The 13813-nt window shown below is 51.4% G+C and overlaps 1 protein-coding gene across 3 annotated transcripts in view; it reads left to right on the top strand.

Moving 5' to 3' along the window:
* WDR91 (WD repeat domain 91) overlaps positions 1-13813 on the top strand; it is a 32578-nt gene that overhangs the window by 6485 nt on the left and 12280 nt on the right. For all 3 annotated transcript variants that reach the window (XM_023737134.1, XM_023737135.1, XM_023737136.1), the window contains exons 6-11: positions 514-679; positions 7111-7269; positions 8419-8594; positions 9613-9763; positions 12100-12194; positions 12357-12525. In XM_023737134.1, coding sequence (XP_023592902.1) covers positions 514-679; positions 7111-7269; positions 8419-8594; positions 9613-9763; positions 12100-12194; positions 12357-12525 — 916 coding nt within the window. The remainder of the gene's footprint in view (positions 1-513; positions 680-7110; positions 7270-8418; positions 8595-9612; positions 9764-12099; positions 12195-12356; positions 12526-13813) is intronic.

Genomic DNA, 13813 nt, shown 5'->3' with positions numbered 1-13813 from the left:
GGCGGGGCTGCAGGTCCAGATGTGGGGCGGGGCTGCAGGTCCAGATGTGAGGCAGGGGCTGCAGGTCCAGATATGAGGCAGGGGCTGTAGGTCCAGATGTGGGGTAGGGCTGCAGGTCCAGATGTGGGGCAAGGGCTAGAAGTCCAGATGTGCAGGCAGGGACTGCAGGTCCAGATGTGGGGCAGGGACTGCAGGTCCAGATATGCAGGCGGGGACTACAGGTCCAGATGTGGGGCAGGGGCTGCAGGTCCAGATCTGCAGGTAGGGGCTGCAGGTCCAGATGTGGAGCAGGGGCTGTAAGTCAGGGCTGCAGGTCAGATGTGCAGGCAGGGGCTGCAGGTCCAGATGTGGGGCAGCCAGAGCCTCACTGTGGCCCTCAGAGCTGCCGCTGGGGACCTTACAGCTCCCGGCTCCCTGTTGCGAGCCACCTTAGTGCCCAGGTGCGTGAGCCTGACACAGACCTGGTCAGGAAGCTGTGTCTGGCGCCCCATGACCGCGTGTCTGCTTGACCAGAGCCATGGTGTGCAGCCAGAGGAGTGCCGCTCTCTCGCAGTCACCGCGTGTGGGCTTCCTGTCCTCCCTGCTGCCTCAGAGCAAGAAGAGCCCCTCGAGGCTGTCGGCGGCCCAGGCGCCCCCCCAGGCCCAGAGCACCGCCAAGAGAGAGGCCACCGTCAGCCAGGTAAGTGACCATCCTGCCCTTTGTGCTCTGGCCGGGAGGCCTCTGTCGTCACACTGTGGGATGGGGAGCGGGCGCTTCTTCCCAGCTTACAGATGAGGAGAATGACGCTCAGATGTGGTTGCTTAGATGCTATGTCCCAGGTCTCAGGCCCGGCCTCCCGGCCCCAGGCAGGTGCCCTCGTCCCCTGGCCCGCTGTCTCCCTGACCGTGGCCTGACATGCCCACGCCCGCTGGAGAGGGCCTGTGGCACTCTCCAGGTGATGCCATGGGCAGCTGAGGGGAGGAGATGTGCCTCGAGGGCCCCTCCGCTTTTCTCATCTATTTCCCATGAACCCATGAGAGTTTATGACTGTGCTTTGTGACTCAAGAGTGAGTTCAGGCTATCGTGGAATTATGAATTTCCAGGAATATGAAGCCATGAGTGACTGAAGAGTAAATTCTTTTCCGTACAACCTCTGAATCAATGCGTTTCTTCTACAAGTTGTTATTGGCTGATTTCTGCAAAGGGCTTTCACTTTGTTGGAAGCTTGCATGCGAAGCTCATGGCCGCACCAGCTGAGAGTCACACTGAGTGTTTCTCCTGGTGGAGACCGTCAGAACTGCTGCTTCCAGGACTGTTTGCCGGAGTGAAAGTTTAACAGATCCAGAGTTACTCTTTATTGCTCAGGTGGGAGCACTTTCTCTTTCTACGTGTTTTTATTAGTTACAGATACAGTAAGTCACCATGGCCTGTGCCCTCCTGTCCTACCACCCGTGACTTGAGAACAGTTCTGTGTGAGGCAGTGGTTACGGCCTGCTGACTGCCCCAGGGCCTGGAGCGGCCTGGGCTTTTCCAGGGCACTTGGGTTGGGGACTGTTGAACTGGAGAGCCCGGGCAGCATCTTGGATAAGGGCTCAGGGCTCGGAGTGAGGAAGCTTGGTTTGTAGCCCTGACTCCTTGCCTATCATCCTCGCCCAGACTGCTTAAACTCACCCCAATTTGCTTATCTGTAAAACTGGCGTAATAATAGTAGTATTTACTGTTGGTGTTGTTATTAGCTGCTTCCAAGTAGGCCCCTGATTCATTGCAACCCCATGTACAACAGACTATTGTGATCCATAGGGTTTTCATTGGCAGATTTTCAGAAGTAGATCACCAGGGCTTTCTTTCTAGTCTGTCTTAGTCTGAAAGCTCCGCTGAAACCTGTTCAGCATCCTAGCAACACACAAACCCCCACTGACATGCACGTGAGATACACTGGCCGGGAACCGGAGCCAGGTCTCCCGCATGGAAGGCAAGAGTTCTACCACTGAACCGCCACTGCCCTCATTTACTCTCTAAACCAAAAAAACCCTGCTGCTGTCAGGTTGGTTCCAACTCATGGCGACCCCAGGTTTTACAGAGTAGAACCACTCTATAGGGTTTTCTTGGCTGTAATCTTCGCAGAGCAGATTGCCAAGCCTTTCTTCTGTGGTGCCTCTGGGTGGGTTCAAACTGACACCTTTTAGGTTAGTAACGGAGTGCAGACCATTGGCGCCACCCAGGGCTCCCTACAGGAGCACTAAGTGAGCTGATAAAAGTAGAACCCTTGGTAGGTGTGGTGCCTGGCACTCAATAAATTAAGCACTTAATACATTTGAGCAGTAGTTGCTATATTGTGCAGGCGCTTGGCTGTTGGCTTCCGTCCTAAAATGCCATCAGTGCACAATCACTTTCACGCCGGCAGCCATGAGGGCTGAAGCAGGCCAGATCAATCAAGCACAAGTCTTCCTGCGACTGTGCTTTTCAAACTCAAGCCTTAGAATTCCGATCTGTGGAATGTGCCCCAGTAAGTTCTACTGTTTGCTCTCCCGATCTCTCACCGTGCAGCGTTTTATAAGTTAATAAATGATATGTGGAGTGCTGGGTCCCCTGAAATGTGCCTGAGATTATGGAATTTAATTTCGTTAACTTAAAATGAGAGAAAACACAGAAATGGGTTCTTTAGGGTTAAGCCTGTTGCCTTGCTTGCTGTGTTTTCAGGAATTAAGTCTCACATGTGAGGTTGAAATGGGCCTGGCGATTTTCTATGCAGTTCAGGGCCAAGAAATTAGGGTACCAGTGTGTAATCTGCAGAAAGGCATTCCTTACCTTGCCTCTAAAATACATTCAAACGAAGACTGAGTTGCTCTGAGATATCTTAGCAGAGCAAAGGTAGCCCTCTTTCCCATTTCTGAGCAGAGATGCCAGAGGTCTACTGTCTGAAAAACCCATGGTCAGGCCGCTCGTTTTTTTAATTGATGGTAGATTAATTAGACGTAACATAGATGTTTCCATTCTAAAAATAACTAGTAGATTTGAGGTTCAGGAAAATCAGAGAACTTAAGAGTTGGAAAGGAGCTTAAAAGTCATCTGGCCCACCCTCCTACTGAGTGTCAGAGCCCATGGCCCACCCTCCTACTGAGTGTCAGAGCCCATTCTCTGGATTGGTTGCCCCCTGTGACACGGAGCTCACTGCCTGCGAAGGTTGGACCGTGTACTTGTTAGAAAGCTACGAGTAGAAACCACTTTATAATTTTTACTCCCTGACCTTAGCTTTGCCCTCTGGAACTACATAGATTAAGGCTTTCTTGTATAGGACAGCAATTCCTCTTTTTCCATGCTAAGCACCGCACCCTCCCCCACCCCGCAACTGTTTACCCATATAACACAATTTCTAGACCTCTCATCATCCTGGGATGGGGTCCCTGGGTGGTGCAAATTATTTGCGCTTGATCTCTAACCTAAAGGTTGACAGTTTGAACCCATCGTGTATTGCCACTGTAGAAAGGCCTGGCAATCTGCTTCCATAAAGATTACAGCCAAGAAAACTCTATGGAGCAGTTCTACTGTGTAACACATGGGGTCATCATGAGTCGGAATCAACTTGCTCACAATGGGTCCCCCTCCTCCGGGGAGACATTTTAATTTTTCAGTCCCTTTATTGTTATTGATGAGCCCTGGTGGCGTAGTGGTTAAGCGCTCGGCTGTTAACTGAAAGATTGGTGGTTTGAACCCACCAGCCGCTCTGCAGGAGAAAGATGTGGCCGGCAGTCTGCTTCTGTAAAGATTTACAGCCTTGGAAACCCTATAGGGCAGTTCTACTCTGTCCTGTAGGGTCACTCTTGAGTCGGAAGCAGCTCGGCGACCATGGATTTAGGTTTTTTCTTTATCATCCATTTTTTTTTACTACACATTTGAGTGTAGCATTCTAAATGCTCTCTCACCAATACTGAGTGCAGTTAATTGTATGATCACTTCCCGTGGTTTTGATGACATATGGCTTTTCACATAAAATGACATTGCCTTTTTAGTAAGCCACATTGTTTTGTTAGCTCCTAGGAAGCATGTAGTCAGTCCTTTTCACACTACTACCAAGCCAGAGTGCCCTCTTCTTTTTTACCACTAAAGAATAAGCAAACCGAAAGGCATAAACTGTATTTTATTGCTAAACCAGCAGTACGTATAACGATTAGGCTTTCGTAAGTTAAATGCTGTTGATATCTGACATTGTAAGTTTCACTCATACCAGCATTTTGCTGGCTGGTGATTGATGGCTGTAACTGTTGTGTTCTTAGCATTATTATTAACTGAAATGTTCACAGCATTATTTTGCAAAAGAGATGGCGGCACACCCTCCCAGCTTTCATTACGAATCTGAAGGCAAAAGTAAAAAAAAAAGGGCAGTAACTGCAGAACCACAGTTGGCAGCTCTCCTGGCATCTCCGATGGCCATGGCTATGAAGGGCATATCAGTCCCGGGCACCCGAGTGCTGCTGGGTTCACAGAGCCCGCGTTTGTCCTCCATCCCCCTCCAGCTGTAGTTCACACCCACTCAGTAAGCACAGGAGACCCGGAATTACATTATTATAGAGATAACCTTTAATTGGCTGTAATGTGAAGAAAGCAAAGCACCCACAGACTCCCGTACTTGTCACTGTTATTAGTATCAGTTACCTCCTAACTGGAGACGTCAGTGGTAAGAACAGCTGCCCCTGGGCTCTTCCTGGGGATCTCGCTCGCTCGGCAGGATGGGAGAAGGGAGCCTAGTCCTGTCTTGCACACTGTAATGTCTGTGTTGTGAGGGCCTGTCTTCTGGGTGGCTTGGCTTGGCTTCAGGTGAGGCCAGGCTTCTGGAACAGGTCCCTGCCCCATTGTGATGACTGCCTGTCATGCCTGGGAGGCTTTGGAGTCCCTCCTGATCTACTCAGGACCCCCACATGAACTGGGGTCCAGTTATTCCCTCCTCCATAGTGAGCAGTAAGAGGATAAACGATAAAACCTAAGGTAAACTGTCTCTCCTAAGCTGTAGGAGGCAGATGGTGATAGGACGGGATGGAATATAACTTAGTTTTGGGATTCCTCAGCTGAGCTGCTTGTCGTCTGGATCTGTAGATGTAGGAGGCATCAGTGGATTTACGGAACGTGGTGGCGGCATGGGTCACATTGCAGGGCGTGGGCACCCTGAGGAGCGCCGTGGGACCTCGGGGCTCAGTTGTTGTCTTGATGACCTCTCACTTCTGGGAAGGTAGAAGTCCTTCGCTTTCTAATACTGTGGGACCTGCCAAGTGCTCCGTGGACGCTGGGATGATTCTCCAGAATGGCCAGAAGCACTGTGAGAAGGGCTTTGTCTTGCTTCTCCAGTAAAACCTGCAAAAGCCGGAACGTGTGTAACGCAGAAACCTGTCAGAGAAGGAAAACTCAAATATTTCCCACTAAAACGAGCGGTAGGAAAGTGGTAAGACTGTGCGCTGTCAAAGGTGGAAAACTTGTGAGACCTGGAAAAACTAGGCCGTCCCATTGAGACCTACCTCTCACAGGTTTCACCGTCTTATTTAGCTCCAGAATTGTGGCATTTCTTCTTTTCTACTCAGTGTCACTTTCTTCCACGTGCCCACTTCAAGGTCTTGCTTCACTCGAGTTTCTCTGAGTGTGGACTTCGCTGTCAGGCCTGGGTGTGAGGCCAGTTCGGTCCTGTCCTAGCTGTGTAGGGCAAGTAACCTCTCCCAGCCTCAGTTTCCACATGTTAAAATAATATCATCTTTAGGGCAGTGTTTGTAAAGTTCTCAGCATACCAGTTGACACAGTCAATTCTGACTCGTGGTGTGTCAGAGTAGAACTGCGCTTCACAGGGTTTTCTGTGGCTGATTTTTTAGAAGTAAATCGCCAGACCTTTGGTATTATGTTGTTATTATTATTAATAATATTATGACTGGTTTTCTTCTTAGACTATTTATTTTATCTTCCCTAAGAACATTGCTCCTCCTAAAATAAGCCAGGATTGAGAAGCAGGTGCTTTCTGTAGAAGAAACATTTGCTGTAAGCATAAGTGGAAATCACTGGAGGTCACCTTAGGGAGCAAAAACAGCAAATACCCTGTAGATCAGCCACAGTTAGTCTCCAGGTAAACTAATAGTCCTTTAAAGTTTCCTTCCTTAGCTGTTTCACATGGCTCCAGGGTTCCAAGGAATCCATGTTAATTGTTTTAAAGCCTTTTATGTAAAGGTAAAATATAACAAGTAGAAGAACTAGCAAGCAACATGTAGCCTTTGGTCCAGTTTATTGTCTTGATTGAGGCCTTCTGGGTGAATGGCTTGGGAGGAGGCTAGTCTCAGTCCTGAGTGGCTCCTTGCATCCATATCCCTTTGCTAAGAGTGTTAACAAAAATGGGGGTGGGATGGGGTGGGACGGTCGTCAGTCTCTGGGGATATGGCTGGAAAAAGAGATCCCAGGCAGATAATCTGGGAAGAGGGTGAGGTGGCAGCTCCTTTTGAAAAGGCCCTTCATTAAAGATGGAGGCTTCTCTCTATGGGGCTGGGGTGGGGACTGAATTCACTCCTTGTTGCTATAACCTTGGTTAAGTCTATCACTCTTATTATGAAAAGGAGCCATAAAATGCTAAATTCTTTCCTGTCCAGTTTATCATAATCAAAGGTCCTGGGGTTTCCAACAATTGCTAGTAAAAATTCTGGCTGCCTAGTAATCGTTTTCAAACAAATAGCTCAGTGTTTGTTAACATTAGCTGGCTTAGTCCTACACTTGGCTGAGAGCAGGAGAGACCAAGAGCACAGACAGGTGACTGGTTTTTTCCACTGCCCAAACATATGGTTGCTTATAAACATTTATAACACCCGTGTAGGGCCTGTCCTGCCTCGTAACCGCTGCTTAGTAAACGTTGATCTCCTCCCCTTAACTAAAGTCACTGTCCTGTGTAGATCAAGGGTAGATATGTCCAGGTGAGAGGAGAGAATGGAGAGGAGGTGGTGGTGGTTTTGTTCATGGCTTTGCCTACCTGGCTGAGATGGTCACGTTGTAACCACCTGCTCGCCGCTGCATGGGCAGACCTTTACTCCGAGCTGTTGGGGAGAAGGTGCTCCTTGGCTCTTGACCCCCTCGTGGGCACAGGCTTCCCCACCCTGTTTCTTGTCCTCCAGGCTGCCAAGGGCAAGGATCCGGCATCTGGGGCCAAGGACGGGAAGGGCCTCTTCAGTGGGCTGGCGGCCGGGGAGTCCAGCTGGCCGCAGTACCGGCAGCGGCGCCTGCAGGACCATGGCAAGGAGCGCAAGGAGCTGTTATCAACCACCACATCCCAGGTAGGGCAGCCTCAGGGATGAGGGAGTGCCAGGACACCCGCTCCCCAGCTTGGGGAGCAGCGCAGAGCATGAGGACACATTGAGGTTGGGTGGCCCCAGCGTGCCTCTCTCCTGGTTCCTGGCCTGTCCCCCTAGTTTGGCGCAGAGTGCGTTTTTGCCCAGGTGGTGTCAGTGGCTTGTACATTGATTCTTTAGGCTCATATTTGCCTGGCTCCACTGGGGCCCCTTTTCCCGAAGCAGCATTTCCCTGAGTAGGGGCCCCACAGTGCCAGCCCTGGACATGTTCCCAGGAAGTGAACATACTCCCACGAAGTGGGTTAGCAGTGCATGTCAGCATATCATGGCTCGATGAGACTTGGCAGAGAGAAGCCTGTTTTCCATGGCTCGCCCCAGAAAGTCCAGGACCTCCTTCCAGGGCCACCTGCCAATGTCCTGAGGCTCTGCAGGCATGGCTTGAGGCCGCATGCCCATGGTGGGAGGCCGCCGCCCAGGCTCTGAGGCCTCCTTTCGCTCCTTCACACCAGTTTGGGCCTGCTTTTCCTGGCAGTCTGCGCTGTTCCTGATTCTGTCAGGTACTCCGACTGAAGGTAACAGTCCAAGGGGTGTACTAGTTTTCCTGCCCAAGTCACCTTGACCGTTTTCCTCCTCACTGGGGCTCTTTGCTGATTTCAAGAGCTTTTTAGCCACGTAACACCCCTGTAGAGTTTCTAGTCAGATGGCCACAAGCCTCTAAGACTCATCCTACAGGCTGATAGAGATGGATAGAGATGCACCTGGAGCCCACCCCCCGTGGACACCTGTGCTGAGATTGCAGGTCTCTGTTCTTTGCTGCTCTTGAACAACTCTCCCAGCTGCCCAGGGGCCTTAGGGAGCATCCGGACCCCCAGGTGTAGTGTGGGCCCCAGTGCACTCCCTGGGCTGGTGTGGGGCTGGCTGAGCGTGCAGTGGGTGTGAGGGCCAACGCCGATCACAGAAGGAGGCACCCCACCTCAGATGCCCTGGTGGCAGCAGAGTTGGGGTGTCCTCATGCTTGGCTGGCCATGGCTTAGCGTCCCCCTGGCTGTCCGTGGTCTCTGGGTCTCCTCCTGCCCGGGTGAGTGCTGCACAGGTGGGGCCGGGCTCACATCCCGGGTGACTTGCCCCTTGCAGGCTGCGTGGCAGAGCGCAGAGAAGAAGCCAGAGATGGGCGGCACGGAGACTGAGCCGGGCCCGGAGCCAGTGGAGGTGCCCATGCGGGGCCCTGAGGGCAGCCGCCCCGAACAGCCCTTCATCGTCCTGGGCCAGGAGGAGTACGGGGAGCACCACTCGTCCATCATGCACTGCAGGTGTGCGGAGGGGGCAGGGAGGGGCAGGGGGTGGGAGGAGGATGGGGAACACTGCTTGTCCATCATGCACTGCAGGTGTGCGGAGGGGGTGGGGAGCGGGCTGTGGGGAGGGGCAGGGGTGGTGGGGATGGGAGGAGGATGGGGAGCATCACTCGTCCATCATGCACTGCAGGTGCACAGATGGGGCATCGGGGGAGCGGGGAGAGGTGGGGAGGGGGCACGGGTGGGGTGGGGCGGTCGCTGAGGGTGGGACAGTGCCATCTGGTGGCCCTGCGCAGAGCAACTGTGGCTGCTCAGCCTCTGTCCTTGCCAGTCCTGTGACTGCGTTTTAGCAGTGAGTTACCTATTATTTCCCCTGCTGAGACTCACTCCTGATTTTTACTTGCTTTATGTTGGCACTTTTTCGTACATCTTTACCACTGATGAGCCTTTTGAGAGCAAACGCCCACCGAGTTTGATTTTGAGAGGACAGATGGGCGGGCCTCTTGTTTGGACAGGCTGGATGGGCGCTGGGCCTTCGCCTTGTTCCTGAAGGACAATCCCAAACCAAGAGAACCAAACCAGTTGCTGTCCAGTCGATTCTGACTCACGGCAACCCCACCTGTGCAGAGTAGAACTGCTCCATAGGGTTTTCATGGCTGAGACCTTTCAGAAGCAGACCGCTAGGCCTTCTTCCAGGACACATTAATTGTTTGTGCCAACCAGGCTGCCTATGAGATAGAGAGGCTCGAAATCTCAATAGGCTGCAAGGACCACGAGGGCCGGGCCGGGTGCCAGCTATTCCACATCCAGTGTTTATTTAGCACAGGGCTCAGCACACCATCGGTGCCTAAAAATTCTTTCCTGGACCATGGAGGGGTGTATGTTTCCAGAAATGTCCTGTGTCCTACCTGTGAGTGCAGACGTCTGGGGATGATGTTTTAAAGCCATCGGAGAGGCAGACACGTGGTCATCTCAGCACTGACTGGTGGATGCGGGATGAGGGAGGGATGCTGATGTCCCGTCTCTTCTCCCCTAGAGTGGACTGCTCGGGGAGGAGGGTGGCCAGCTTAGATGTGGATGGGGTCATCAAGGTATGGTCCTTCAACCCCATCATGCAGACCAAAGCATCCTCCATCTCCAAGTCTCCGCTGCTGTCTTTGGAATGGGCCACCAAGCGAGACAGACTGGTGAGTGGTGTTGGCCTGCGGGGCTTGCTGGGCCGTCCAAGGTGAAGAATTCTCCTGGCCCGTCACTGGTCCCTCTGGCACTTGGGAGCCCTACAGGGGGTAGTCTGAGGTGGAGGATTTTCCAGGCCTGTCACTGGTCGCTCTGGCACTTGGGAGCCCTACAGGGGGTAGTCTGAGGTGGAGGATTTTCCAGGCCTGTCACTGGTCACTCTGGAACTTAGGAGTCCTGCAGTAGGTAGTCTGAGTGGAGCATTCTCCAGGCCCCGTCACCAGTCGCTCTGGCACCCTGGGGAGCCCTGCAGGCCTCTGTGGTGCTGAGTAGAGGCAGCTGAGCTGAATCTCCTCCTTCTCTCCCTCACTGGGGGCCAGGCTCCAGGCCAACCCAGTGGGCTCCTTCTTTGGGGCAGCAGTGCAGTTACCAAGGCTGGATTCAGAAGAACCATTAGGCTGTCCGATGTGGTCCCCCCCATGTAGTCCGGCTGTTTGGTCTGCCTGGGGAAGAACGTCTTGCTGTCCCTCATAGCCTCGTCATCTGTCCCAGCATGGGCATCCTCAGTGTGCTCCCCTCCACTGCTGAGACCCCTCCCTGTGCCAGGCCTGGGGGGAGGGGCTTGAGCCAGTGTCAAAGGTGGTGACCTGTCTGTGATGCCCACGGGTCAGCTTGCCCCTAGCAATAGTATAGTGCTCTTTTTGCCTCTGGACTTTAATATTTGCAATAGGATTTGTACTTAAGGAGGTAAAAATTAGTTTATAGTTTTTCTTTCATTTTGTTCCATTTTCCGAGGATCACACCATGTAGCCCAGGGGTAGACCCTGCTTGTCTGTCACTTTTGACAGCTGAAGGAGTTATCCTGCTGGTGTTAGTGTCACCATCGCTAGTGTCCATTTAAAAACTCGTTGCCGTCCAGTCGATTCCAACTCACAGTGACCCTATAGGACAGAGTAGAACTGCCCCATAGGGTTTCCAAGGAGTGGCTGGTGGATTCGAACTGCCAACCTTTTTATTTATTTATTTATTTTTAATTTTTTCCCATACAAAAATTTATGCATACATTGTTATGTGACCCTAATTGCTCTCCCCATACTGTGACAGCACACTCCTCCTTTCCACCCTGGATTCCCCATGTCCTTTCAACCAGTTCCTAACCCTCTCTGTCTTCGCATCTCACCTCCGGACAGAAGCTGCCCATTTAGACTCTTGTATCTACTTGAGCTAAGAGGCACACTCCGCGCGAGTTTCACTTTTTAGCCCACAGTCCAGTCCAATCCTTGTCTGAAGAGTTGGCCTCGGAAATTGTTCTAGTTCTGAGTTGGTAGAGAATCCAGGGGCCATGTTTTCCAGGGTTTCTCCAGTCTCAGTCAGACCATTAAGTCTGGTCTTCTTACTAGAATTTGAATTCTGCACCCCACCTTTCTCCTGCTCCATCCGGGATTCTCTGTTGTGTTCCCTGTCAGGGCAGTCATTGGTGGTAGCCGGGTACCATCTAGTTCTCCTGGTCTCAGGCTGATGCAGTCTCTGGTTTATGTGGCCCTTTCTGTCTCTTGGGCTAATAGTTTCCTTGTGTCTTTGGTGTTCTTCATTCTCCTTTACTCCAGGTGGTTGGGACCAATTGAGGCATCTTAGATGGCCGCTTGCAAGCTTTTAAGACCCCAGATGCCCCTCACCAAAGTAGGATGAACTGCCGACCTTTTGATTAGCAGCCATAGCACTTAACCGCTACACCTCCAGGGCCCCTATCACTTGTGTATCAGTGTTAATTGGCCAAGCGAATGCTTGATTGTAATCTAGCTTCTAGGCCTGGGGGATTCCCTCAGACCTGGGCTGCTTCTGGTGCGTTCTTCTTGTATTTGTTATTATCTTGGAAGCTTTTCACCAGGTAGAGCACAGGTTTCTGAAGGCAAGGATGGCTTCTTCTGTGTTTTCTGGACGCCTTTACAAGCTCATAGCCAGAGCTGTGTACAGAACCTGCAGTGGGACCATCACCTGGGCCCAGTGAAGTGGTGGTGGGTGGATCCACAGTGAACAGCTCAGAAAGGAAGGGTTGGAACAGCAGGGATTTAAAATGGAAAGAAATGGGGTAGAGGTGGGGGAATAAAATGAGAGGGTCCCATTTAATCAGCCAGAACATTTCCAGGTAATGCTGGGATGATGCCTCTCTCCCCAGATGCCTACTGTGGTTTGTGTTTCTGTTCAGGGTCTGTCCTGATGTCCATGTTTGATCTCCAGGGAAGGCCATTTTACCCAGGTCTCACTTCAGACCTGGATTAGTGAGGACGGCCCCGCTCCCCTCACGGTGGTCCTGTCTCACGCCAAGCATCCCACCCCTCTCTTTCAGCTTCTACTGGGCAGTGGTGTGGGTACGGTGCGCCTTTACGACACAGAAGCCAAGAAGAATCTCTGTGAGATCAACATCAACGACGACATGCCCAGGTGGGTGGAGCCTGCCCCACTCCTCTGAGGCTGCGGCTGTGTGCTGGGGGGCATGGCCCTCCCTGGCCCCTTCGCCCAGCCCCTGAGCAGGAGCCAGTCCCAGAGCCGAGCACATCCCCTCTCTGGATGGATTGTGCCTGATCCAGCCCACCTGTGTTGCAGAATCCTGTCTCTCGCCTGCAGCCCCAATGGGGCCTCTTTCGTCTGCTCGGCTGCGGCCCCGAGTCTCACCTCCCAGGTGGACATGTCGGCTCCAGACATAGGCAGCAGGGGTGTGAACCAGGTCCCCGGCAAGCTGCTGCTGTGGGACACGAAGACCATGAAGCAGCAGGTAGGGCCTGCTTGTCTCAGACACTGTCTTCTCCAGTGCTGCCGCCTTTGTTCTTTATTCAAGTCTTGGAAGTTCTTAGTCATTATCTTTTCCAGTATTGTTGCCATCTGATTATCTCTTGCTTTGTGAAACTTGAGTTAGATATATCCTAGAGCTTCTCATGTTCTCTTTTTTGTCTTACTTTGCTGCATATTCTTGGTGATAATCTCTTCAGGTCTGTCTTTCAGTTTGCTAATCCTCTCTTCCACTGTATCTAGTCTTCTATTGAACCTATCCATTAGGATGTTAATTTCAGATACTGTATTTTTCATGTTAAGAAGCTGTGCTTTTTTTCAGACTTGCTTTTTTTAAATCTGTTTTTTCAAACCTGCTTTGTCATGTTTATATTGTCCCGTTTGTAACCATATTTTCAATTCCTTATTTTATTCCTTTGAACGTATTCGTTGTTGTTGTTGTTAGTTGCTGTCAAGTCAGTTCTGCCTCACAGTAACCCCATGTGTGCAGAGTAGAACTGTTCCATAGGGTTTCCAAGGCCATGACCTTCTGGAAGCAGATCTCCAGGCCTTCCTCTGAGGCACCTCTGGGTGGGTTTGAACTGCCGACCTTTCGGCTAGTAGTCAAGTGCTTAACTGTTTGTGCTACCCAGGGATTATGTATCTGTCTGATAATTCCAACATGTGAAGTCGTTGTGCATCTGCTTCAGTTCTCTGCTGTTTCTGTGGGTATGTTTTTGAGTTTTTTCCCCTGGTTTCCCTGTGTCTTATAAAATTTGATTATGGTTTCATATTCCTTGGACCTTTATCTTTGGGAACATTTTGAGACTTTGGAGAAGATTTTCAGTTACTTTTTCCAGGTACCTGAGGGCACTACCACCTCCCAACAACTTTAAAATAAACTCTCTGCTTGAGGTTTCTCAAACCACATAGTGATTGACTTTGGGGTATAAACCCACATGAGGGCCAGCTTGTGGGTCTAAGTTCTCAGAGGGCTCCAGGGGTCACAGAGGCGAGTGTCCTTGGTGTCCCTAGTGTGAAGTGGGTTTATTTCCAGTTTATTCTGACACTGAGGGCATAGACTTTGGACTCTTGGGTTTATGTAGCGATTTCTTATTAGACATCTCACCTTGTATGGGTCTGATGCTGTGTCTGCAGGCCCTTGACCTCTTCGTGGCTGTCAGAGTAGACACCTGGTGCCCCAGAGTGAACACCAGAATTCGCTAATACTCGGTTCCCCAGAGTGAACACCAGAATTCACTAATAATCGGTTCCCCAGAGTGAACACCAGAATT

Source organism: Trichechus manatus, unplaced genomic scaffold (assembly GCF_000243295.1).
Source record: "Trichechus manatus latirostris isolate Lorelei unplaced genomic scaffold, TriManLat1.0 scaffold00097, whole genome shotgun sequence".
In the NCBI taxonomy this organism is placed as follows: domain Eukaryota; kingdom Metazoa; phylum Chordata; class Mammalia; order Sirenia; family Trichechidae; genus Trichechus; species Trichechus manatus.
The sequence above is the reverse complement of the archived record's forward strand: the minus strand, read 5'-3'. Positions and strand labels throughout refer to the sequence as shown.